This window comes from Danio aesculapii, chromosome 5, assembly GCF_903798145.1.
Source record: "Danio aesculapii chromosome 5, fDanAes4.1, whole genome shotgun sequence".
NCBI lineage: Eukaryota > Metazoa > Chordata > Actinopteri > Cypriniformes > Danionidae > Danio > Danio aesculapii.
The window spans coordinates 46,723,971-46,747,404 of record NC_079439.1 but is presented as its reverse complement, the minus strand read 5'-3'; the positions used below and the strand labels follow the sequence as shown (position 1 = coordinate 46,747,404).

General features: G+C 37.2%; 2 protein-coding genes across 4 annotated transcripts; both read left to right on the top strand.

The window, feature by feature from the left end:
- Positions 1-247: 247 nt before the first annotated feature.
- On the top strand, positions 248-6,763 carry LOC130228585 (leucine-rich repeat neuronal protein 4). Of its 3 annotated transcripts, none has more exons than XM_056457015.1 (2): positions 248-357; positions 4,327-6,763. In XM_056457015.1, exons 1-2 carry the CDS (start codon positions 354-356, stop codon positions 5,049-5,051), a joined length of 729 nt encoding a protein of 242 aa, XP_056312990.1. In that variant the 5' UTR covers positions 248-353; the 3' UTR covers positions 5,052-6,763. The 3 variants fall into 3 exon arrangements, with proteins under 3 accessions (XP_056312990.1, XP_056312991.1, XP_056312992.1); XM_056457016.1 differs by having other exon boundaries at positions 251-357; positions 4,330-6,763; XM_056457017.1 differs by having other exon boundaries at positions 260-357; positions 4,417-6,763.
- A 10,221-nt stretch (positions 6,764-16,984) lies between these two features.
- si:ch1073-224n8.1 (zinc finger protein 37) lies at positions 16,985-23,030 on the top strand. The gene is made up of 2 exons (XM_056458360.1): positions 16,985-18,054; positions 20,002-23,030. The coding sequence occupies exons 1-2, from the start codon at positions 17,346-17,348 to the stop codon at positions 21,012-21,014; spliced, it is 1,722 nt and encodes a 573-aa protein (XP_056314335.1). The 5' UTR covers positions 16,985-17,345; the 3' UTR covers positions 21,015-23,030.
- Positions 23,031-23,434: the final 404 nt, after the last annotated feature.

The following is a 23,434-nucleotide window of genomic DNA, read 5'->3' as shown; positions in this document are numbered from 1 at the left end:
TGCACTGTAGCTCTCTCTTTAGCAAAGGCATGTCAGAGAGTTCAGAAGTAGCAGTTACTCAACATGAGCTCAGATGCTGTGAATGATGTGTGTCATGTCAGGATTCAGACCTTCTCATGCAGCAGTAATTGCTGTGATTCATTAAAAGCATGTGCACATTTTACACACAAACTCTCAGCCAGAAACTGAGAAAAGGTGGAGCGATGAGAGAAAGAGGGGGATGGGGTTAGCAAGAAAAAGGAGGTGATTGCAGGGGAGTTAGAGAGAGAGAGAGTTGGTTAGCAAGAGAATGAGAGCAAAGGAAAGAGGATAACAGATTGTAAGATAAAACTCCTTGGACTTGCAGAGTAAATATGGGTAAGTTTTTCATTGTTATATCTTAGCTTGAATGCTTCATTTGATACATTAACCTTGCAACTTTTGTAATTTTGTCTCTAAAGTAACTTAGAGACTGCAAGCCAAAGACAGGCTCAATACAAAAGCCTTTTATACTCATGAAAATATCCTGAAGCTTCGCATTCCTTTCTCACGTGGCTGTCTAGTTTTATTCTCTCTAAAAAAAACTCTTACTGGTGATGGTGAAATGAGCTGGAATCTAGTTTACCCATGCAAAAGAATGTTAATCGATATCGTATTCAAAGGCAGCTGACACTGCGTGGTACACACACACACACACACACACACTTATACTCACATTCGTGTGTGGAAGTTTGCTAACTGGTTTGTTTCGCAATGGAGTGATTTAGACAGTTGAACTGTTTGTATTCACTCAGGTAAATGTAAATTGTTTTCTCAAAGCTGAATGTCCCATAAGAAATATGAAGCAGGTTCTGAAGTTCTACTGTCTGTTTATCTATAGCATTTTTTCCTTGGTCGGTTTAATGTTTTTTTTCTTTCTTTCTTTTCACCTTTTCTGTTTTGTGGAATTCAGTTTTCTTTATTATTAAAATTATTAAAATTATAATTTTAAATAATAAATAAGTTATATAAATTATAAAGTTATTTAATTTAATTATTAAATCTCTGGCATATTCATAAACAGTACTCAATATAGTATTTTATGGTTGGTATTTTAATGTCACAGTCAAAGAGGTAGCTGTGCATCAGTATCTGTAACACTTTATGTTTAAACAATGTAAAATAATTTTGAAGTACAAAAAAGCACAAAATACCTCATTAGTTAGTAAACACAGCAAAAATATATTTCTGTCTAAAAACATAATCTTTTAAAAATAGGTTTTTATTTTAAAATGGTACGTTCATCCCGATTCTATCCTACACATAGTACAGTCAAAGAGGTAGCAGGAGTTATGAAGTTTCCTGTATCTGTAACAGGGTCATTTCAAGCATAACTTTACTGATAGAACACTGGTCATGACTAGGCCGACACGGAATCTGTGCACGCAGAAATCCGCAGATTTCTACAGATTTTTGGCCCATCATTGAGTCTATTTATTTACTTGTGTACATTTATATTAATTCAGTTTTTCAATTAATTTCAGTAATATTATTGACTAATATGAAAAGATTCATATAATTTATTTTCATTGCAGTTTGTAAAGTAGCTTCCTGTCTATATATATATATATATATATATATATATATATATATATATATATATATATATATATATTTTTTTTTTTTTTTTTTTTTTTTTTTGATACTTCCAAAATCATTCTGCATAAATGCACAGATTTTTATATATATATATATATATATATATATATATATATATATATATATATATATATATATATATATATATATATATATATATATATATAATTCTCAGCAGAGATAGCAAAATATGTCAGCAGATTCTGTCTGGTCCAAGCCATGATGTAAAATGATGATGATATTATTGCAATTTATAAATATATTTATAAATAAATAAAGCATTGAGAAAACAAGTAATAAGCAAATAATAATAATAATCTTGGGAATATAAGGAATATATTTTTTTACTATTTTTTACTCTTTTTCTTTTCATTAACAATTATTTGTATTGGTCATTTAAAGGTCATAAATTAGCTGATGTTTTTCTTGAGTCTGATATGTTTTGCAGAAGTAGATAAATGCTGGTCCAAAATTAAATTCAGCTCTGCAGAAACTTACAGTCAGCAGAAAGGTGTTAAAACTGAACACAGAACACAGAAAGTCTAATGCTTTTAATGTTGTGCAGAGAATTCGTAGAAAAAAAGTATGTTTGGATGGGTGCAGCCAATGGAGGACTGGACAAGGATTGACAAGTGCCGAATTTCACTAAACTCCACTAAAGTCAGGAAATGAAAACTGTTGTGCACCTCCTGAATGTAACCTTTACATTGCATTGAGGATACCAGAATTCTGTGAATTGAATTATTCATTTCTATCCAATAATTTGTTGCAATTGTTGACATTGAAGAAAAATCTCTCCTGAACTTTTTTGTCAAACACACATGGAATTGATTGAATTCTATATTGAATAATTCTAAAATGATTGTTAAATGTAGTCAGGTTGACTAAGTTAGTTATGACTCTACTCATTCTTTTCTTTGAATAAAGCTATTTATTACAAAAACATATTTTTACTGCTTGAGGATGCCTATTCAGTGTAATGATGCCGTGACTGCATGTGGAATTATGGGAGTTATTGTCTTCATTACGTTCTAGATAACGTCATCATGGAGAAATCATGCTTATGGATGAAATAAAATGTTCAAAACTTATTATCACAGCATTATGAAGTAGTTATAATTTGCTTTGTTGCAAAGATCTTTGTCCAAAAATAAGATGTACCATAAAAATGTATATGTTAATAGCAAATAGGAAATAAAAGTTTAATGAGCATAAAATATATTATAGGGCTTTTATTATAGTAAACATATTACAGTAGGAGAGTGAATATTTTTGCAATATCTCATTTGAATTGTATTGTATTATCTTTCTATTCCTATGATGTTCGCTGAGTAAAGTCTTACTTTAATTAATAAAAAGATTTAAATGTACCAAAATACATTGTTTATATGCAGCTCTGCACAAGACATTTGGCCAGTGGAGAAATTAAAATGGTCATGCCCAACTGAGTCTGGTTTCTCTCGCCAATTAGTGAAGTTTTTTCCCTCTCCGCTGTCGCCTCTAGCTTGCATGGTTTGGGATCGGTAGAGCTACACATCGTTGAATTTTCAGTTTTTGGACTCTCAGTAGTGATTTTTAAACCACACTGAACTGAGCTAAACTGAACTGAACTGAACTGAACTTAAACACTACAAACTGAACTACACTGTTCTAATTTACTATGACCTTTTATGTGAAGCTGCTCTGACACAATCTACATTGTAAATATGTACGCCATACGCCATACAAATAAAGGTGAATTGGATTGAATATTAACTGAGAAGTGGTTAAAAAATATTCATTTTTAAAAGGAGGTGTACCCGTTCATGCTGAGCACTGTACATATAGTATATTAAGGCCGAAAGCTGTCTAAATGGAACGAGATCGAAATGACACCTGTTCAACTGTCCATGTCACTAGTCAAAGAAGCTCATTTCTCTGGATTTGAACATTCTTCCAAACATTTCGCTTAATGTTAAGCAAAACATTTCAGATAATAAGTCAGCAGAACATGATTATGAAACTGTACTAGTCATTTTTGCATATTTTAATGAACTAACCTTACATGTTGTACATTTTAGTGCATAAGTAAAAAACTGTTAATGAAGTCATCTAAAAAGATTTAATTGCTAGCACTTTAGTTTGGGTCACAATTCACTGTATTCCCAAACCATTAACTAACACTACTCGCGAAATAAACTACAAATTATCTGTTTATTAATAGTTAGTAAGGTAGTAGTTAGTTCAGGTATTGAGTAGGATTAGGGATGCAGAAAAAGATCATACTTTATAACTACTAAATTAACAGTCTTATCTTAATAATCGGCAGGTAATAAGCCAGTAGTTAATGGCATTAATGGTTAATGCTGATGATACACAAGGCAACTTTTTGAGCAATGTTGTCAGGCATTATTGTAGAGTGAAGTTGCTCAGCTCTTTTCCTATTGAGAATGGGCAACAATGTTGTATCTGTATCTCATTGAGCTAATTTGTTGCCCTGTATCTCACCCGGTTGCCCATTGACTACATCATTTCCCAAAGTTGCAAGGCAACATTACTCAAAATATTGCCGTGTATGCTGTATATCATCAGCATAAAGTGTTACAGATTAATTGATTAATTTATTATCTAAATAAAACTAATGATTCATTTAAGTCAACTTCTCTGATCCGAAGCTCCATTTATAACTCCGATACGAGTGAGTGACTGATCGATTCATTTATATTTTAGCAGGAGTCATGTTGGTGTGTGGACGTCCCGTCACCCTTCTCTTCCTCATCAGCTTTCTCCACTTTTCTTTTGTGTCATCATCTTCCTCAGCCTCAACTCAAAATGCCACTCGACCCCGTTCCCCCCACTCTGAAGCGATGAGGGATTATGATGAATATGATGAAGAAACCACCACAGCATCCCCCAGATCATCTTCCACCGGCGCTCTCGAACTCAACCCGTGTGACTATGACATGTGTGTAGAGCAGCGGCAAACCTGCATGGAGCTGGCAGAGGTGGAAAACTGCCTCTGCCCAGGTTTGAGTGATCTCTTCACGCGCCCGAGCCCCCCGCGCATCTCCGATCTGATTCAACAGGGTGGCAGAGGAGTTGAGGTGAACTGGTGTGCTCCCACCTCCTTGATCTCCAGCTACAATGTCCGGGTAAAAGGCAACGGCAAAGTTATCAGTAGTAGGGTGGTGGAACAGCACAAGAGGGCGCTGGTGTTGGAGGATGTGGAGGCTGGAGCAGTGGTGTGTGTAGAAGCGGAGAATAATGGTGGCATCAGTGACCAATCATGTGCCAACTTTGAACCCAAGCTTTCAGATTCTGGATTAGCCCTGAAACTGGGCATTATTGGAGGAGTGGTGGGACTCATTCTACTGCTGATTCTGGCTCTGCTGTTGTGGAGACATAAAAAACGACAGAAATTAACAGCCCGGAGTGAGACAGAGGGGGTCCTGTGAGAGAGATAGAATTATATGATATGATATGATATGAATGATATGAATGCTCTTCATATTGGTGAAGAGATGGAGGTTAATGAATGAGTGTGGACTGATTGGCCGCTGCGAGCGGATGCTGGACTATAGAGGGAGTGTTTATGAATGACTTTGTGAGGGAGCAGAGAAGGTGGATGAATGACTCAGCACATTCTTCTCATTCTGCTGGTCACTGTCTAGTGATTTAGGACAGTCACAAAACTGCAGACTGTTTGTGTGCTGACTCTAATCAGGGGCGCCATTGAAAAGCTCCACATCCCCAAGCTCAAACGCACTTTAAAATTCTGTGGAGATATAGATTGATAGATTTTATATCTAATTTTTTTTTTTCTAGACAAAAGTCAGATTTGCAAGATTAAACTTGGTTAAATAAAACTGTTTCTGTCCCACACTTCTGACTGTATAAAAATGTTTATTAAACATTCAATTTTCTTTATTCCAGATGCTTAAAATAGATGAATTCAATTTGTATTAATTGTAATTTAAATAACAAAAATATATTATAAATAATAAGAAAATAAATAAATAAAGGTAACACGGTGGCTCAGTAGCTGATGAATAAAATAAATATAATTTTAACTTTTTCAGAATTTTGATTGTTTGAAGTTGAAAGTTAATATTTCATTTCTGATTTTTAAGAAAAAAGTCACATTGGTGAGATATAAACTCCATTTACTTTTTCTGATGTTTCAGATTTTTTTTCTCACAACCTACTTGAAAATAATACCATAGTAATTTATAGTAAATACTAGTGTTTTTGAACCGTACATTAGTAAAGTTCTTGAAGAAATCTGTTGTGGTAATTTCATAGCTTCTATGCTTGTAAAACAACTATATAAATATAAACAAATGACCCAATATTGTACAAATATATTATACAAAAAAACTCAATTTACTGTCGTAAAAACTTGTTGTGTTTTTACAATTTATCAGTTCACTGTAGTTAATACTACTGCAATGTGCTGTAGCATTCATTTACGTGTGCTGTAGCATTCATTTAAGTGTTGTAAGATACTATAATATATAGAGTATAATCCATATGACTAAAAATGGTTCAAAAACACTGGAGTATTTACTATGAAGTACTATATTGTTTTTCATGTGAGAATGATCACAGAAATATTTTAGTCAAAAGTTTTTAGTCAACTTTTTTTTCTCAGTTGTGATATAGAGATTAGCAATGGCAAGTCAGAACTGTTTCATAGAAAATCAAAATTGCAAAAAAAAAAGCCTAAACAAGTCGAAAAGTTAGAATTGCAAATTATATTAAACTTAATTCAGAGTTCATAGATTGCAATTACAGATACCTCCTAATTCTGAAACACACTGAAATGTAAACTCTGAATTACATTTTATAAACTTTCTGATCATCTCACAATTCATTTTACAAATAAAATTATTATGAGATGATTTCTTTCTTTCTTTCTTTCTTTCTTTCTTTCTTTCTTTCTTTCTTTCTTTATTTCTAAATCTCATAGCAGAAACAGGCTTCCTGTGTTATTTCATGATGCATGTGTTTTCATCTTAAAAGGCAGAAAAACAATTTCCCTCATTTACTGTAGGACTGAATCGGATCAAAGGATTTGTGAACACAATATACCATTTTGACATGTTTTCTAAGAAAATCTCTGTATATATATTTGAATGTTACCAAATAAAAGTTTATGTATTTTTTACTTTTTTTTATTCATTTACTGATGAAATCAACTATATTTCCTAACATGTGAAACATTTTTTGACATATTACATACATTTTTACATATACAAAAACCTACACTGAAATCAGTTTTTCAGTGGCAGTCACCCAAGCCATGACTAATCACTCTAAAGCCGTAGGAAAAATAATGTCATGAAAACACTGACGGGCTGTTGACCACAAAAACACACACAGTCCCAAACCTGTCACTACTTATTATCCTGAGCTGTGATATCAGAAGAAGAGAAAGAAAAATATGTCCGTTTCACATTTATAAAGGTGGAGCATCTAGTAAAATATGTTGGAATATTATAATAATGTTATATGATGCAATCAGTTAGAATACATGGCTAATATTAAATTGACATAAAGTGGAAATATTTTTTAGAATCAGATGGTGCTAACATGCAGGTAATTTCTTTTTTCTCTTCCTGTCTGTCTGTCTGTCTCTCTCTCTATTTTAATTTTTTAACAAGGTCCTAGCATCAAGCCTGACACCATGCTGGCCATCATGATCATGCCCTAGAGGTGTGTTGTTAATACTTGTTGTGGAACTATTGTTTTCTCTAACACCCTTTGAGTGTACACCAAAAAAACTACTTATTTAAAATGAGCTGAAACAACACAATTCTTGAGATTTTATTGGGACAACTTAATTGTTTTATGTTCAATCCACTTAAATTAAAACAAATAAAAATACAATAAACAAGTTAACTTACTCATTCATGTTGTCCCAACACAAATTCATTAATTTAACCTAATTGTTTTTACAAATTTAAATTGATTGAACTTAAAACAGTTACGTAATGCCAAAAATCTCAAGAATTGGGTTGATTCAGCTCATTATAAATAAGCAGTTTGAACAAACAGCAAAAATATTTTTTGAGTGTAAAAGTATCTAAAAATAGACATCAATGTTTATAAAAGAAGTTGAATATACAGTAGTTTCTGATTTCAGTTTTATCTTGGGACAATGGAAACAATGTAGAATACAAACTCCAGGGCCCATTTTTTCCAAAAAAATGTAAAATAAATAAATAATAATAATAATAATCTGGATCAAATTAGTCCAGTTTTGGGAATCCCATGTTTTGCTATTCATGATTAACTGATCTATCTTACTTTTATGACTGTTTTTAAAGGAACATTGGCTTGGATTACTGTGATTCAAATACCAAATTTCAGGATTACAAAATCCTATTTACCAGAGCCTTAAATGGAACCAACAGTAAAGCTTACTAGCTTAGCAAAGAACAACAGGTAGGCCACGAGAAAAGTTGTTGTTTGTTTTGATGGTAAGAAACACTGTAATCAACAAACATTTTACATGTTTTAGTTTGTTCTAATACAATACTGCTTTGATATGGTTTTGTTGTTTACCATATCTCATTAGATGTGGCATGCTTCATATAGGCTTCAGATATGTAGGAATTTATATATCATCAGTCACCATTCAGTTTGTGATCGTTCACTTAAAAAAAAAAAAAATATATATATATATATATATATATATATATATATATATATATATATATATATATATATATATATATATATATATATAGTTTTTTTTTATTTGGTTTGTTTGATTTAAAAAATCACAACTGAATCCATGGGATCAGGTTAATCCTGTTTTATTGGATCAAATAGATCCCAATCTGAGTTCAAAGTTTTCAAAAACCCAAAGGGAAGGTTTGATCTAAATCAAATGTAAGATTGGATTACATGGTCTGATCTTAATACGAAATCCCTCTGTTACTTTTGGAAAACCCATTTTCAGGAGCAATAGCATACGTCCATAGCAATACTTTTTTTTCAGAAGAATTTTTTTTTACCCAAAAGTGAACATTTTGTCATAATTTACTCTTAATTTTCTTATTTACCAACCTTTATGAGTTTGTTTCTTCTCTTGAACACAAAAGAAGATATTTTGAAAAATGTTGAAAACCATTGACTTTCATAGTACTTGTTTTTCCTACTAGGAATGTCAATGGTTACAGGTTTCCAACATTTTTCAAAATATCTTCTTTTGTGTTAGAAGATTTTTGTGTCATAAAGATTTAGAACCACTTGAGGCTAAGTAAATGAGTAAACTTTCATTTTTGGGGGAACTAACCCTTTAAACCGCACACACCTCAAAAATGAATGGAACTTTCCACTAAGTCACAGAACAAACTACGTCATCTCTTATTAATTCTCGCCTGTTGTTGTGATTCTGTAATAAATTATAGTTACTTTCCAGCTTTCTAAATTGCAAAAGGCTGCAGATAATAAGGCACTGGGATGAAAAACACTGACTAGATCTGTTTATTCTTCAAGTAAACAGAGAGAAGTTTACCATCATAGTTCAGTCAACTGCCTCCTTGAGTTGAAGGTATTTGCACTCTCAACACACTTGTCATAGTGGCTGGGTTGTGCTGTTTAATTTAATTAATACAAAAGTAAATCATCCCAAGAATTCCTAACATTTTCATGAGTGTGGGCATACCAAAACACCGCCTCATTTTAATTAGCTGATTTTATGTGGAAACGATGTCATGGATTTCATTTAGACGGCTCTTGAAGTAAAACGATTACATTTAAAGGCTGAAAATGAGCATTTCCCTGCCATTCTCTCACACTCAAGTGCTTATAAAGTTTTAGATTATTTTTTTTTCTGTTGAGCACAAAACAATATTTTCTGAAAAATGTTGGAATAAAGACAACAACAAAAACTCTAAACTCTAAATGTTTATTTGTGTTCAACAGATGAAAGAAACTCAAACAGATTTGTAACAAGTGGAGTAGGATGACGGAACTTTGTTTTTGAGATGAACTATCTCTTTAAGAAAACCATGCACACATATCTGGATGCTTCAGATATGTGTGAAGCGAGGGGATGTCAGGGGAATAAAATGAAAAAGACATTTACATTTAGAAAACTCTTCAAGTGTTGTTGCACGATTACACCAGTAGGTGGTGACAAAAAGACTGATGTTCAGTACCAGGCCCACAGGGGGAGTTGGGGTGGTTTGAAAGATCCCCCCCTCAAAGGTCCAGAATTTGTCCCATACATTAACTAATTTGTCCTATTTTGACTGCTACGCCATCATAAATTGTGAAAAAAAACATTGAAAAACAGAGATGAAAACATACAATCTGATGTAGGAGGTCGCCTTTTACTATACTGTATTGTTTTTAAATAGAGAAAACATTTGACAAGTAATTTTTTTTTCTAAATCTTGGACCTTATTCTTGAAACATAAAATGACACATAAAAAGACACAAGGGCAACGCAGTGGCGCAGTAGGTAGTGCTGTCGCCTCACAGCAAGAAGGTTGCTGGTTTGAGCCTCGGCTGGGTGAGTTGGCGTTTCTGTGTGGAGTTTGCATGTTCTCCCTGCATTTGCGTGGGTTTCCTCCGGGTGCTCCAGTTCAAAGACATGTGGTACAGGTGAATTGGTTGGGCTAAACTGTCCATAGTGTATGAGTGTGTGTGTGTGTGTGTGGATGTTTCCCAGAGATGGGTTGCGGCTGGAAAGGCATCCGCTGCGTAAAACAAATGCTGGATTATGATTTTCCCTTTTTTTTTTTTTAAATCGATCATTTGGAACCATTTAATGTATTTTTAGATATCCAAAATACTCCAACATAGGACTGCTTTTGTGGTTACATTTGTTCTTTGTTAACTTTGTTTTCTTCTAAGATGTTTTTACATTTTGTTCTCTCTAGATAATGATCTGTAATCCATTAACTTAAATTCTAACCAGCATATCCAACTCTCTTTTTAAATCTGGACAAACACATTGTTTGACGCTTTAAAAAAGATAGTACTTGGCTCACAATCAAATTCATACTGTAAATTTACTGTATATCTGTTTCATCACATCTCCCACTCTAAACTATTTAGCTATCCTTATCATTGCAAATTTATTTTCTTTGTTTTTGCTATAAGAAATAAAAGATGAGAGAGAGTGAAAGAGAGAGAGGGGGGGGTGCAAGTAAAGCCAGATGTTCTTGCACAGCCCAATTTAAGCACTGTTAAATTCTCAAAAATGACTGCAACATAATTTCACTGTTACATGGTTCTCATTTTTTTCTAACATCAATTATATTTTTAATTCTACATCCTTCTAAGCTGAGCACCTTTGAGCTAGGTAATAGTGGAGAACAGAACACAAAAGCCCAAAGAAAAGCAGTACAGAGTGCTGACGCATGAAGCCACTTATACATAAAAGACCCTGCATTTAAAGGGTCATCTTTACTCACTCTCAAGTGGTCCCATACCACTGTGAGTTTCTTTATTCTGTTGAACAGAAAATAAGACATTTTTGGGAATGTTGAATAGCACTAGTCTCTGACTTTAATAGTCCACATCCCAGTTTCCAAGATCTTTTTTTACCTTGTTGCTGAACGTTAGATATAACACAAATAGGTTTGCAAGAGAAGGAAGAGAAGCACCTTAGCATCGAGAGCAACACCGAGTAAGTACATTTAGACCTGTTTTCAGTTGCTGTGTTTGGTTCGAGAACACTTAGACTTGTTTCAGCTGGTTGTGTATTAATTGTTGGACATTTAAAATTGTTTTCAGCTATCTGTGTTTAGTACTAGCAAGCTTTAGCCACTGTTTCCTTTGTTTACTGTAAGAGCTTGTGTGCCGAGCCGGAGGTTTTTCGCGCCCCCGCAATTTCGGGTCTTTTTTAACATGGAGGCGTGTCCAAACGCCAGGTAAACACTATATATTTGAACACATTAGGTTTAGCTAGCAGGAGAAGCACGTTAGCATCGAGAGCAACACCGAGTAAGTACATTTAGACCTGTTTTCAGTTGCTGTGTTTGGTTCGAGAACACTTAGACTTGTTTCAGCTGGTTGTGTATTGGCTGTTGGACATTTAAAATTGTTTTCAGCTATCTGTATTTAGAACTAGCAAGCTTTAGCCACTGTTTCCTTTGTTTACTGTAAGAGCTTGTGTGCCGAGCCGGAGGTTTTTCGTGCCCCCGCCGCTGCAATTTCGGGTCTTTTTACTCTCGAGGCGTGTCCAGCTGAACTCAATCAGCAAAGCGCTCTGGGGTGTATATAAGCGACTAGTCTCACCGCGGCAGCGGTCGCGGCAGCCTCGTGTGAAGCCCGCCTCGCGTGAAGACCGACGAGGGTAAAGACCATCGACTCTACCTGCGCGACTAGGACCGACGAGTGTAAAGACCATTGACTCTACCTGCGCGACTCCACCGAGCAAAGACACCACACTTTGAGTACTTTTTATTACTTTATTGTTTTACGTTATCTCTGCACTCATTATTGTTTTCCTTGCACTTTATTATGTGTTTACTAATTCCTGTTGTTACTAACACTCGCAAAGCACGGGAGGTATGCTGCAGGCACAACCCTCACAACCTTCGATCAATTCATGTATCCTCTATTTCACAACTCTCTCTCTCTGTGGGCCTCTGGAATTGTCAATCTGCTGTTAACAAAGCAGATTTTATTACCTCCATAGCCACTCATTCTGACTTTAGTCTCATGGCTCTAACTGAAACCTGGTTGAGACCGGAGGACACTGCTACACATGCAGCTCTTTCTACTAATTTCTCTCTTTCCCACACTCCTCGTCAGACAGGGAGAGGGGGTGGGACTGGACTACTGATTTCCAAAGAATGGAATTTCACTCAGAGACCGTCCCTGCCAAAAATCAGCTCTTTTGAATTCCATGCAGTCACCATTATCCACCCCTTCCGCATAAATGTGGTTGTCATCTACCACCCACCGGGTACATTAGGTCACTTCTTAGAGGAACTGGATGTTCTTCTCTCATCTTTTTCTGATTATGACACTCACTTGTTGGTGCTAGGTGACTTCAACATCCACATTGAAAGACCTCAAGCTGCTGACTTCCAGACTCTGCTTGCATCTTTCGACCTCAAAAGAGCACCTACTTCTGCTACTCACAAATCAGGTAATCAACTAGACCTTATTTACACTCGACAGTGCCTCGCTGATCAAACACTAGTAACTCCACTACAAACATCGGATCATTTCCTTCTCTCTCTTAACATCCACATTACTCCTGAGCCGCCACACACTCCAACTCTAGTTGCCTTTCGCAGAAACCTACGCTCTCTCTCACCCAATAGACTATCCACCATTGTTTCTAACTCTCTTCCTCCATCTTGCAAACTCTCTGCACTTGATACAAACAGTGCCACTGATACACTCTGCTCCACGCTAACATCATGTCTAGACAGACTATGCCCTCTTACATCCAGACCAACCCGGGCCAGTCCTCCTGCACCCTGGCTCTCTGATGTTCTCCGTGAGCATCGCTCAAAACTTCGGGCTGCTGAGAGAAGTTGGCGAAAAACTAAAAATGCTGAACAGCTCATAACATACCAAACTCTCCTGTCTTCTTTCTCGACTGAGGTTACTTCTGCAAAGCAGACATACTTCCGTCAGAAAGTCAACAGTGCCACCAATCTTCGCTTACTTTTTAAAACATTTTCCTCCCTCCTCTATCCTCCTCCTCCACCCGCATCCTCCACACTCACTACTGATGACTTTGCTACATTCTTTTGCACCAAAACTGCAAAAATCAGTGCTCAATTTGCTGCACCTACAACAAACACGCAAGATACACCACCAACACCACACACACTCACCTCTTTTTCCCAGCTCTCTGAGTCTGAGGTGTCCAATCTCGTGCTATCAAGCCATGCAACCACCTGTCCGCTTGATCCCATTCCCTCTCATCTCCTGCAAGCCATTTCTCCTGCAGTCATACCAACACTGGCTCACATAAATAAGACATCTCTTGACTCTGGTCTATTCCCTACTTCATTTAAGCAGGCTAGGGTAACCCCACTGCTAAAGAAACCCAACCTGGATCAAACGCTACTTGAAAACTACCGACCGGTATCCCTGCTTCCATTCATGGCCAAGATTTTGGAGAAAGTAGTGTTCAATCAAGTCCTAGACTTTCTTACTCAAAACAACCTCATGGACAACAAGCAATCTGGCTTTAAGAAAGGCCACTCAACTGAGACTGCCGTGGAGGATCTCAAACTGGCTAAAGCAGACTCTAAATCATCTGTCCTCATCTTGCTGGATTTATCAGCTGCTTTTGACACTGTAAACCACCAGATCCTGCTATCTACGCTTGAGTCACTGGGCGTCGCAGGCACTGTTATTCAATGGTTCAGTTCCTACCTCTCGCACAGGTCATTCAGGGTGTCGTGGAGGGGAGAGGTGTCCAACCTACAGCATCTAAACACTGGGGTACCTCAGGGCTCTGTTCTTGGGCCACTTCTCTTCTCTATCTACACGGCATCTCTAGGAACAGTCATCCAGAAACATGGTTTTTCCTACCACTGCTATGCTGATGACACCCAGCTATACCTCTCTTTTCACCCTGATGATCCCTCGGTTCCAGCTCGCATTTCAGCCTGCCTGTCAGACATTTCACACTGGATGAAAGATCATCATCTCCAGCTTAACCTCACGAAAATGGAAATGCTTGAAGTTTCTGCCAACTTGACTCTTCACCATAACTTTTCAATCCAGATGGATAAAGCAACCATCACTGCATCCAAAATGGTAAAAAGCCTTGGAGTAACGATTGATGACCAACTGAACTTCTCTGACCACATTTCTAGAACTGCTCGATCTTGCAGATTCGCACTCTACAACATCAAAAAGGTCCGACCCTTCCTATCTGAACATACAGCTCAACTCATTGTTCAAGCTCTTGTCCTCTCCAAACTGGACTATTGCAACTCTCTGCTAGCCGGGCACCAGCTAGTTCTATCAAACCTCTTCAGCTGCTTCAGAACGCAGCAGCACGAGTGGTCTTTGATGAACCCAAAAGAGCACATGTCACTCCGCTACTCACCCGTTTGCACTGGCTGCCAGTTGCTGCCCGCATCAAATTCAAAGCTCTGATGTTTGCTTACAAAGTGACCTCTAGCTGTGCTCCTTCGTATCTGCTCTCACTTCTGCAGATATATGTGCCCTCCAGAAACTTGCGTTCTGTGAATGAACGTCGCCTCGTTGTTCCATCCCAAAGAGGGAAGAAATCACTTTCCCGAACTCTCGCATTCAATCTGCCCAGTTGGTGGAATGAACTCCCTAACTACATCAGAACAGCAGAGTCACTTGCTGTCTTCAAGAAACGACTAAAAACGCAACTGTTTAGTCTCCACTTTCCTTCCTAATCTGCAACTGCCTCTCTGGCTATACCACTAACTGTGCCCTCTCTCTCTCTCTCTCTCAAAAAAAAAAAAAATTTTTACTAATGCTTTGCTTCTTAGACTTTACACACCTGAAACTTGTCTATAGCCCTTGTTCACTGCTGCTCTTATAGTTGTGTAAATTGCTTCCTTGTCCTCATTTGTAAGTCGCTTTGGATAAAAGCGTCTGCTAAATGACTAAATGTAAATGTAAATGTAAAGAGGAGCGTGAGTAAAAGCTGTAAAGTCAAATCAGAAAAGCGGAGCTTGATAAAATGGGTTTCCTCCATGGGTGTGTGCTGAAGCCACACCAGATTACTGAGCCAATGCCAACTATGTGCTGGATGGTGCAAACTCAGCGCCTGCACTGAACTCTGGAGTACTGAACCACAGCCTGCCATCATCCTCTCTCATGGAGGAGTTTCGGGGACGGCAGTATAAAACTACACAACTAGATTTATGAAGCAAATGAAGAGCTCAGATAACTCAGTTTTAATTGAGTTTCATAAATCATGAGTTTCATAAAGCACACTTTTTATTGTGATCATTTGCCAAAAACATGATTTATGAAGACAAATAAAAAATTATATTATTTGTCTTTGCAAATGAACTCTTCAAAGGTAAAATATTTTTTTTTAATTATAGTGTTAATCAGTTTTTATTCTATTTTATTTCTTTTTGCCATTTCAGGATGGTAAAAATAGTCCTATTTTTCCCAAAAGACATTTAATATCGAGTTCTTCAAAAGATCATTCTTTCAGTGTGAAGGACATTTTCATAATCCAAATAAATAAATATTTTTACAAAATAAAAAATTAAAAATCTTGTGTGAAATTCAGGTTTTTCATGGACTCATTTGTAAGAGTGGTGCTTATTTATTAACCTTTTCATTTATTTTTATTCATTGCATTAAACGTCTATAGTAAATAATATTGTTTTATTATGTTTTATTAATATTGACATTTCATTTATTCATTTTCCTTTGGTTTAGTCCCTTTATTCATCAGGGGTCTCCACAGCGAAATGAACTTCCAACTGTTCCAGCATATGTTTTACACAGCCGATGCCCTTCCAGCTGCAACCCAGAATGGAAAACATTCATTCACACTTACACACTACAGCCAATTGAGTTTACCTAATTCACCTGTACCGCATGTCTTTGGACCGGGGGGGAAACCGGAGCACCCGGAGGAAACCCTTGCAAACACGGGGAGAACATGCAAACTCTGCACAGAAATGGCAACAGACCCAGCCGGGACTCTAGCCAGCGAACTTCTTGTTGTGATCCGCCACCAGATGCCGCTGCAGCACAAACACAACATGGTCAAAACACAACAGATGGCAAAAGCAGCACTGTTCACAATGAAATTTGTGTATTTAGGTACCAAAATAGATAAATAAATAGCAGTGTTATGGAGTAAATTTATGTTTATACTATGCAATTTTTAATTAGGCCTATACTTTTCAAATTAAAGAAGCTGCTTTTTTTTACACAGAAACTACACTGTACAACAGAAAAACAAAAGAGATCATTATCTGTTTCGTATATTAGGCCTTTATCACATTCAATTAGTCCAAATCAATAAATAATAAACAGCTACATTGTTTTTGGCAACTTTAATTGGCATTCAGTTGATTAACTGTATAGCTCGACATTTTTAAAAAGCATCACGTTTTTTAGCTGTATGAGGGATGAACTCAGAGATTTATCACCAAATCAACATATCCCGAAGATAAATGTTCAAGGTTTTCTTTTTAAAATGTCTTTTAAGACAAAAGACTGCTTTAATGCTGTATTATTAAATGCTCTTAAGCCATTCCAATTTTTGGGCGATGTTACAATTTAAAGAAGACTCATTTATAGAAGAACATTCATGCGTTTAGATAAAGACATAAAATAAATAGTAATAAAAATGTTTGGAAAATCGTCATTAATGTGCGCTTTGTTTACGCGGGCGGATGTCATTAAGCGGCGACCGCATCTTTGACCAATCAAAAGTCAGGATTGACCTCAGGCGTTTGTACTGTGGAATGAAGGCTCTGGCGCGTCGCGAGAAAACTATTTCTATACTAATGCAGATTAACAATAATATTATCGGGAGCGTTCACTGTGGCTATTAATCCGGCTTCCACCAAAACCAAGTAAGCGAACGCCTCCGTTTACAGGAGGAATGTGTGGGCTAGTTTGCTAATGGCAATGCTACAGTAGCTCGCCTGGCTCGTCCTTATTTTTTTTTTAAATACTGTCGCTGCGAGAAAACATAAGATGAACATTTCCTTCTACACAGCATTAATATTTCACAGCATTAACTAATAAAATTGGGGTAAACCTGTTGGTTTGGGCGGAGAACGGAAGAATTCACAATGAACACAAAGCGCAACAACAGTGAAAGCGGAGCGGGCAGAATCAACCCAGGCTCGGTTTCAGCATCAGCGAACAGCAGCTCATCCGCGAGCTCTTCTCACCGAAAACAAACTATTATCAACTCGTCCCACAAAGGAGAGAAGGAGGAGTGCATGCAGAATGCGGCCCGCGACAAAAATCTGTCCATCTCCACACTCCGAACCCGCCTCGGACCGACCATTCGGTCCACTCTGTCCGCGGCGGTGGACACTCTTCTGGGCGAGATCGTGACGGTGCTGTCCGAGACCCAGCGCGAGCTCCAGACCAAGGAGCAGGAGAACGAGAAGCTGAAGGTCCGGCTCGAAGTGTCCGAGAGAGAGCTCAAGACGCTACAGGAGTGCCTGTGTAGCGCGCAGAAATTAATCGACCAGCTTCAGGGTCCCTTTGGAAACCCGCCCATGACGGGACATCAGGTGTACTCCACCGCTGGACACTTGAACTCGAGCCGTCTGACTCACCGGACCGCGCCCGAGCCGGACCCGCGCTGCTTTACTGGAGCTGAACCCGAGCTGAGTGGCGCTCTGGGCGATGCCATACACGGCTTTGACTCCAGGGACGAATTCAAGAGCTGCCACCTCTCCATTCAGGCCGACGGGACGGTGACCAACAGCTTCTATGACCCGATATCTGTGCATTCATCCAATATCTGTTCAGACATGAACCGAGCGGGTAAGACAACACTCGCCTTTAATACATTCAGGTTCTGTTGGTCAACAACACGAAGTGATTTTTAGAGTAGACAAGATGCAGAGTAAATTAGTACCATATTTAGTTTTTACACTTTTAATAACTGGCCAAAATTAGTACAACCAAATTTGTTTTATGGAAAAAAATATTAAATAAAACAAAAAAAATTTAAATGTGCAAAATAAAAAAATAATTTGTAGTTTTCCCCCTATATTTCACTTGAATTTAATTATATTATCTTCGCATTTTTAAAAAGGTTCGGTGACTAAAATGTTATTTTAATAAATATATATTTAATAAATCTGTTTTGTTTAAATGCACCAAAATACATTGTCTATATTCACTGAGAAATGGATAAATATTTTTTTTTAAAAAAAGACTCTACTCGTTGAGCACTGTATATATTCCATCAGATTTTCTCATTCCTAAGTTGTAGTATCTGGTACTTGTACTTTTTCTACATTTCTGCCAACCATAATATTTTTTTGCTTTGCTTTTTGATGTGATAAGAGAGTTATAGATTAGAATAGACATGGGCCAGTATAAAATTCTAAAGGTATGATAACCTTGAATAAAAATATCACGGTATTGTGATTACTGCTCTAAAATATATTATTTTTAAATGTCTGGGTAATAATCAAAAGCTTTTCCCCCCAGTGAACACAATATATATCTTATTTTGAGAAACATTTATAATAGTTTGGAACAGTAAACATGTTAGGCTAAATAATTCAAATTAATCATTGACTTCTGCTCTTTTCATTTGTTTTAAAAACACAGATTTCTTTTCAATTTAAAACAGCATCTTTGGATCTCATCTCTGCTGGAGACAGATAGGACTGTTGTCCTAAAAACAAACAAAAAAGTTTACCCATAAGAACTGTGTAGCAGAAAATGTTGGCGGTTATAAAACCTTGACTTTTCCAAACCGCTGTATACCTTAAAAACAGTAATTGTCCCATGCCTAGACTAGAATTTTTCTTGTACTGGATTTAATCAATAACAATAACTAGATTGAACCAAACTGGTCAAAAACAAATGAACTATTTCCTGAAGAAAAAGTAAATTAGTCTGATTTTTTTTAAAAGAAATTTACTTTTATGTTAAATTTACATATTGTATTTATTGATCAGTAATACTCTTTGGTTAGTTCATTAACAAATGAAAACCAAAAAGTATCAACGCAGTAGTGCATGCTTAGGTCAACAAATGTAAAAGTCAACTTCTACAGTGTCTAATAACTTTTTATTAACAAACAGCCATGAACACCATGGTCATCTTTTAATGCCGGTTATTACCAATTAAGTTGGTATATTTTTAGGTAAATTCTAGCATTTACAAATATTAAAAACTGACATTATATACAAGGCATCTAATATTGTTGTGAAGCACAATGCAGAAACAGATTTCCAATGTTCTATATGCTCGGCTAGTGTTTTTCAGCCAAGGATGAACTACCGGTTAAAGCTTTATGTGACTATTTTCAATTTAATATAGTTCCTTTTACAGCATCAATGTTGTAATGTAATTCAAACATAATCAGTTAAATAGACTTAAGCATTAATTTGATTCATTAAAAAGAGACGAAACACTCTTTAAATGCAGGCTTCGTCATTAGCAGCAGGCTAGCGCAAAAACTACATTAAAAATACTGTGGTAAAATTAATTTCCATATTTTGAAGACATGGCAGAGTAAAATATTTTAATGCAGTGCTTTATGTTTGGTCTGATACCCACTTTATATCATATCTCAGCCAGGCAGTGATAAGGCAGCGTTTTTTTAAAGAAATCAGATCTTAAACGCAGCGATTTTGTATGGGAGGACAATTAACGAGAAGCCCTGGGGCTGGAGGACTGAAATTAAAAGTCTGTGTGCATATACCCCATTGTCATCATCCTTCCTTACCAGTGTATAAATATGTGTGACAGGTGAGATGGTGGAAGACAGCAGAAGACTTTCACACACCAGACCCCAAAACACTCCCTCACACCCTAGCTTCTCCATCAAAGAGGAGCAGGTTCCTGGCTCTGGACAGCTGTGTGTTCGGGGCCGAGATCCACCCACAGAAGCCGAGCATTCAGCACAGAGTGTGTGTGATCTGGCTTACGTTCACGTGGTGGAGGAAGAAGGAGGCTCTCGTTCGCACCATCATCCCTCCAAACCTACACCCCCACCTCCCTCCAGGCCTCAGAACGGACCCTCGTCTTCTCTCACAGACCCTAGTTCACCTTCGCAGGGGACGTCTGGCCTTAGATCCTCAGCCCAGAGAGATTCTCCTGGTTTGGGTATGAGCACCAGGAGGAGCCCAGGGGTCGGCGGTTCATCTCCAGAAGAGCCCATCCGGCGCTCCATCTCCGAGCTGATGGGGGAAGCTCCCGGGGAACGTCCTCATTTATGTCTAGAGTGCGGAAAGACCTTCCGTCTGATTTCCAGCCTGAAGAAGCATCTAAGGATCCACACAGGAGAGAAACCGTACCCGTGCACCGTATGCGGCCGGCGTTTCCGTGAATCCGGCGCTCTTAAGACTCACCTCCGCATCCACACCGGCGAAAAGCCATATTCTTGCTCTGATTGCGGGACGCAGTTTCGGCATCTGGACGGGCTGAGGAAGCATCGCCGCACACACACCGGTGAAAAGCCCTATGTGTGCAGCATCTGTGGGAAACGTCTCAGTCGCCTTCAGCATTTGAAGCACCACCAGCGTATTCACACAGGAGAGCGGCCCTGCTGCTGCCCACTTTGCCACAGAGGATTTAAAGATCCAGCCAGTCTGAGGAAGCATCTCCGCGCCCATCAGGGGGAGCCAGGGGCAGATGAAGCCATAGGGATGGCTGGTTTGGGAGAAGGCGATGGAGGATCCATGGATGATGAGGATATGAGGTTCGGGATGTGGGGGGAGGAGGAAGGGAATGATGGTGAGCCTGTGGTGGACTGTGTGTAGTCCTCATGCAGTTACAGATAAGCAAACTATATGGTTTTTACCATCAGTTAACCTCTTTTTTTTTTTTTTTTTTTTTGATGGGACAATTTTTTTTCTACTTTTTGTTAAAGGGATAGTTAGGTTCACCCCAAAAAAAAACAAATCTGTCATCATTTACTCACCCTTCGCTTGTTCAAAACCTATTTAAGTTTCTTTCGTCATTGAACATACAACTTATTTAAAATGAGCTGAAACAACACAATTCTTGAGATTTCATTGGGACAACTTAATTTTTTTATGTTCAATCCACATAAATTTGTTAAAAGTGTTCATTTAAGTTAACTTAATCGATTTGTGTTGGGAGAACATGAATGAATTATGTGTAACCCTGCATTTTTTATAGTGTAAAGGAAATTACTTTGAAGAATGATGATCGATGGAGCCTGTTGACTTCCATAGTTTCCATTTTTCCTGTACCATCGACCAGCATTTTCCAAAAACACCTTCTTTTGTGTTCAACACAAGAAAGAAATTACATCGGGAGAGTAAATAGTGAGGTAATTTTCTTTTTTTTTTTGGTGAACTACTCCTTTAAGACTGAAATATGTTGAGGTCTAAAAGACAGTCGCTACATTCCGACCTCAAATCTGCTGTGACGTTTTCTTTCAGCGACTATCTTTTTCTTTACAATATGATTATGTATCTTTGAACATCATAACTTATTCCAAATATCAAGTACATTCAATATACGACAACACAGATGTCACATCAGAGACTGCAGATCTTGCCGCCATTTTTCTTACTGTGTGTGTTGTGTTTCATTGTAGATGCTGTTGACGCTTCAGTGGGACTAACAGGGTATATCTTGTACGATCTGTTTTTCACAACTTCTGGGTGTATTCATTGGTGTAATGATCATTTTTATGTGAAAGAGAGAGTAAGAAAGAGCTATTGTGGAAGAAATTAAAGCCTTAACTGCGGTTTTAGTGCACAGGCTCACACACAGATGCGCATCAAGGGTCAAATGAGGATGCTGTGTTCAGGGTGAAAGGTGCTGATCCAAAGAATCAGAACAGGTGTCTGCCAGGGTTAATTCATGAGTTCACTTTGAGACTTATCTGTAAAAATGTATCTACGCATCCAACTTAGCTATGTACTCAACTGCAGATTTTTTGAAGGCTTTTTCATTCAAATTAGGAGTAATAAACCAGCAAATTGAGGAAACGTTTAAAGTGGCGCCTTCTAGTGGACGTAAGAGGGAAATACTGTTACTGCCAAATAGCTTAACAAAAGATAGAGATGTCCTTTCTGTTGTGGCCATGGCATTAATCTGTGTGGTTTTGTGAATACTTTTATTTACACCGAGTTTTCTTTTATATATCTTATTTTGTACATTCAACTTGTATATTCTGTACATTAAACTCAATTAGATTTAGCCTTAACTATCTCAAGACGGTAACTGGAGCTTTTAAAAAGATCCATGACTATTGTTGTAATAACTTTGGACTGTTTAAACAGTTTGCTTTTTATTTTTCAATATTCCATTTGTCTCAGTGCCCGTGTGTGATGTTGAGTTTAAAGATGTTGGACGTTGGAGGTCAGAGGTTTGACGGCTGTGGTTCATTTGTAGTCGGATCAACAAAACGATTGTAGTCAAAACCCAAAAACACCAGACTTAATGTCCTAATATAAATATGTAGAACGGAATGTTTAATATTAAGATCCTTTTTTGAGTGTTTAACACACGCAACGCTTAAGACAAATAGATAAAAAGAGTCGATGAAATCAGTGTGAACTTTAATCCTCTACAATTATTCGTCATTGTAAGACAACCTCAAATTAGAAAACATTCAAATCTGTTGATCATTTTGTTATAACAGAAGCTTTACTCACACATATTCTTCAGTGTGTATAACCAACCATTTTACTCTTTTTATAAAAAAAGGGCACAGTCTTCATCTCTTGTCTGTAACGCTTCATATTCCGAATTATGTACCACCGTATTATAATCATTTACAATTAAAACTTTTCAAGTTCGCTCTTGTGAGTTTCTGTCTGTACATTCAGCAGGTTGCGAGAGCTCATTCAGACAGCAGTGTGTGTATATGTGAACAGCACATACAGGCCTCATGAACTTGGTCAAATAAACAGGACAGTGTTATAGGTGGAGCTGTTTTCTGAGGGAGTCTGTAGCGAAACCCTCTGTCTGTTTTCTTTTATATATGTAGTCTTTGTTTATAGTTGTGTGTGTGTAGACTTTCTTTTCTGTTTATTGACTCAGGTTATGCTGGGGTGAGACAGTCTGTGAATCACAGGATTAAACTTTTAACTCATTTTTTAATTAGAACATGCATATACAAGTGCAGTTAAAGGCAAAATTATTAGCCATCCTGTGAAATTTTAATACTTTTGCAAACATTTTCCAAGTGATGTTTAACAAA

Bases quoted from the DNA above. Each gene is read 5' to 3' on its own strand.
- si:ch1073-224n8.1 (XM_056458360.1), top strand. From the start codon at position 17,346: ATGAACACAAAGCGCAACAACAGTGAAAGCGGAGCGGGCAGAATCAAC. The intron at 18,055-20,001 runs GTAAGACAACAC...TATGTGTGACAG, and splicing joins TTCAGACATGAACCGAGCGG to GTGAGATGGTGGAAGACAGC.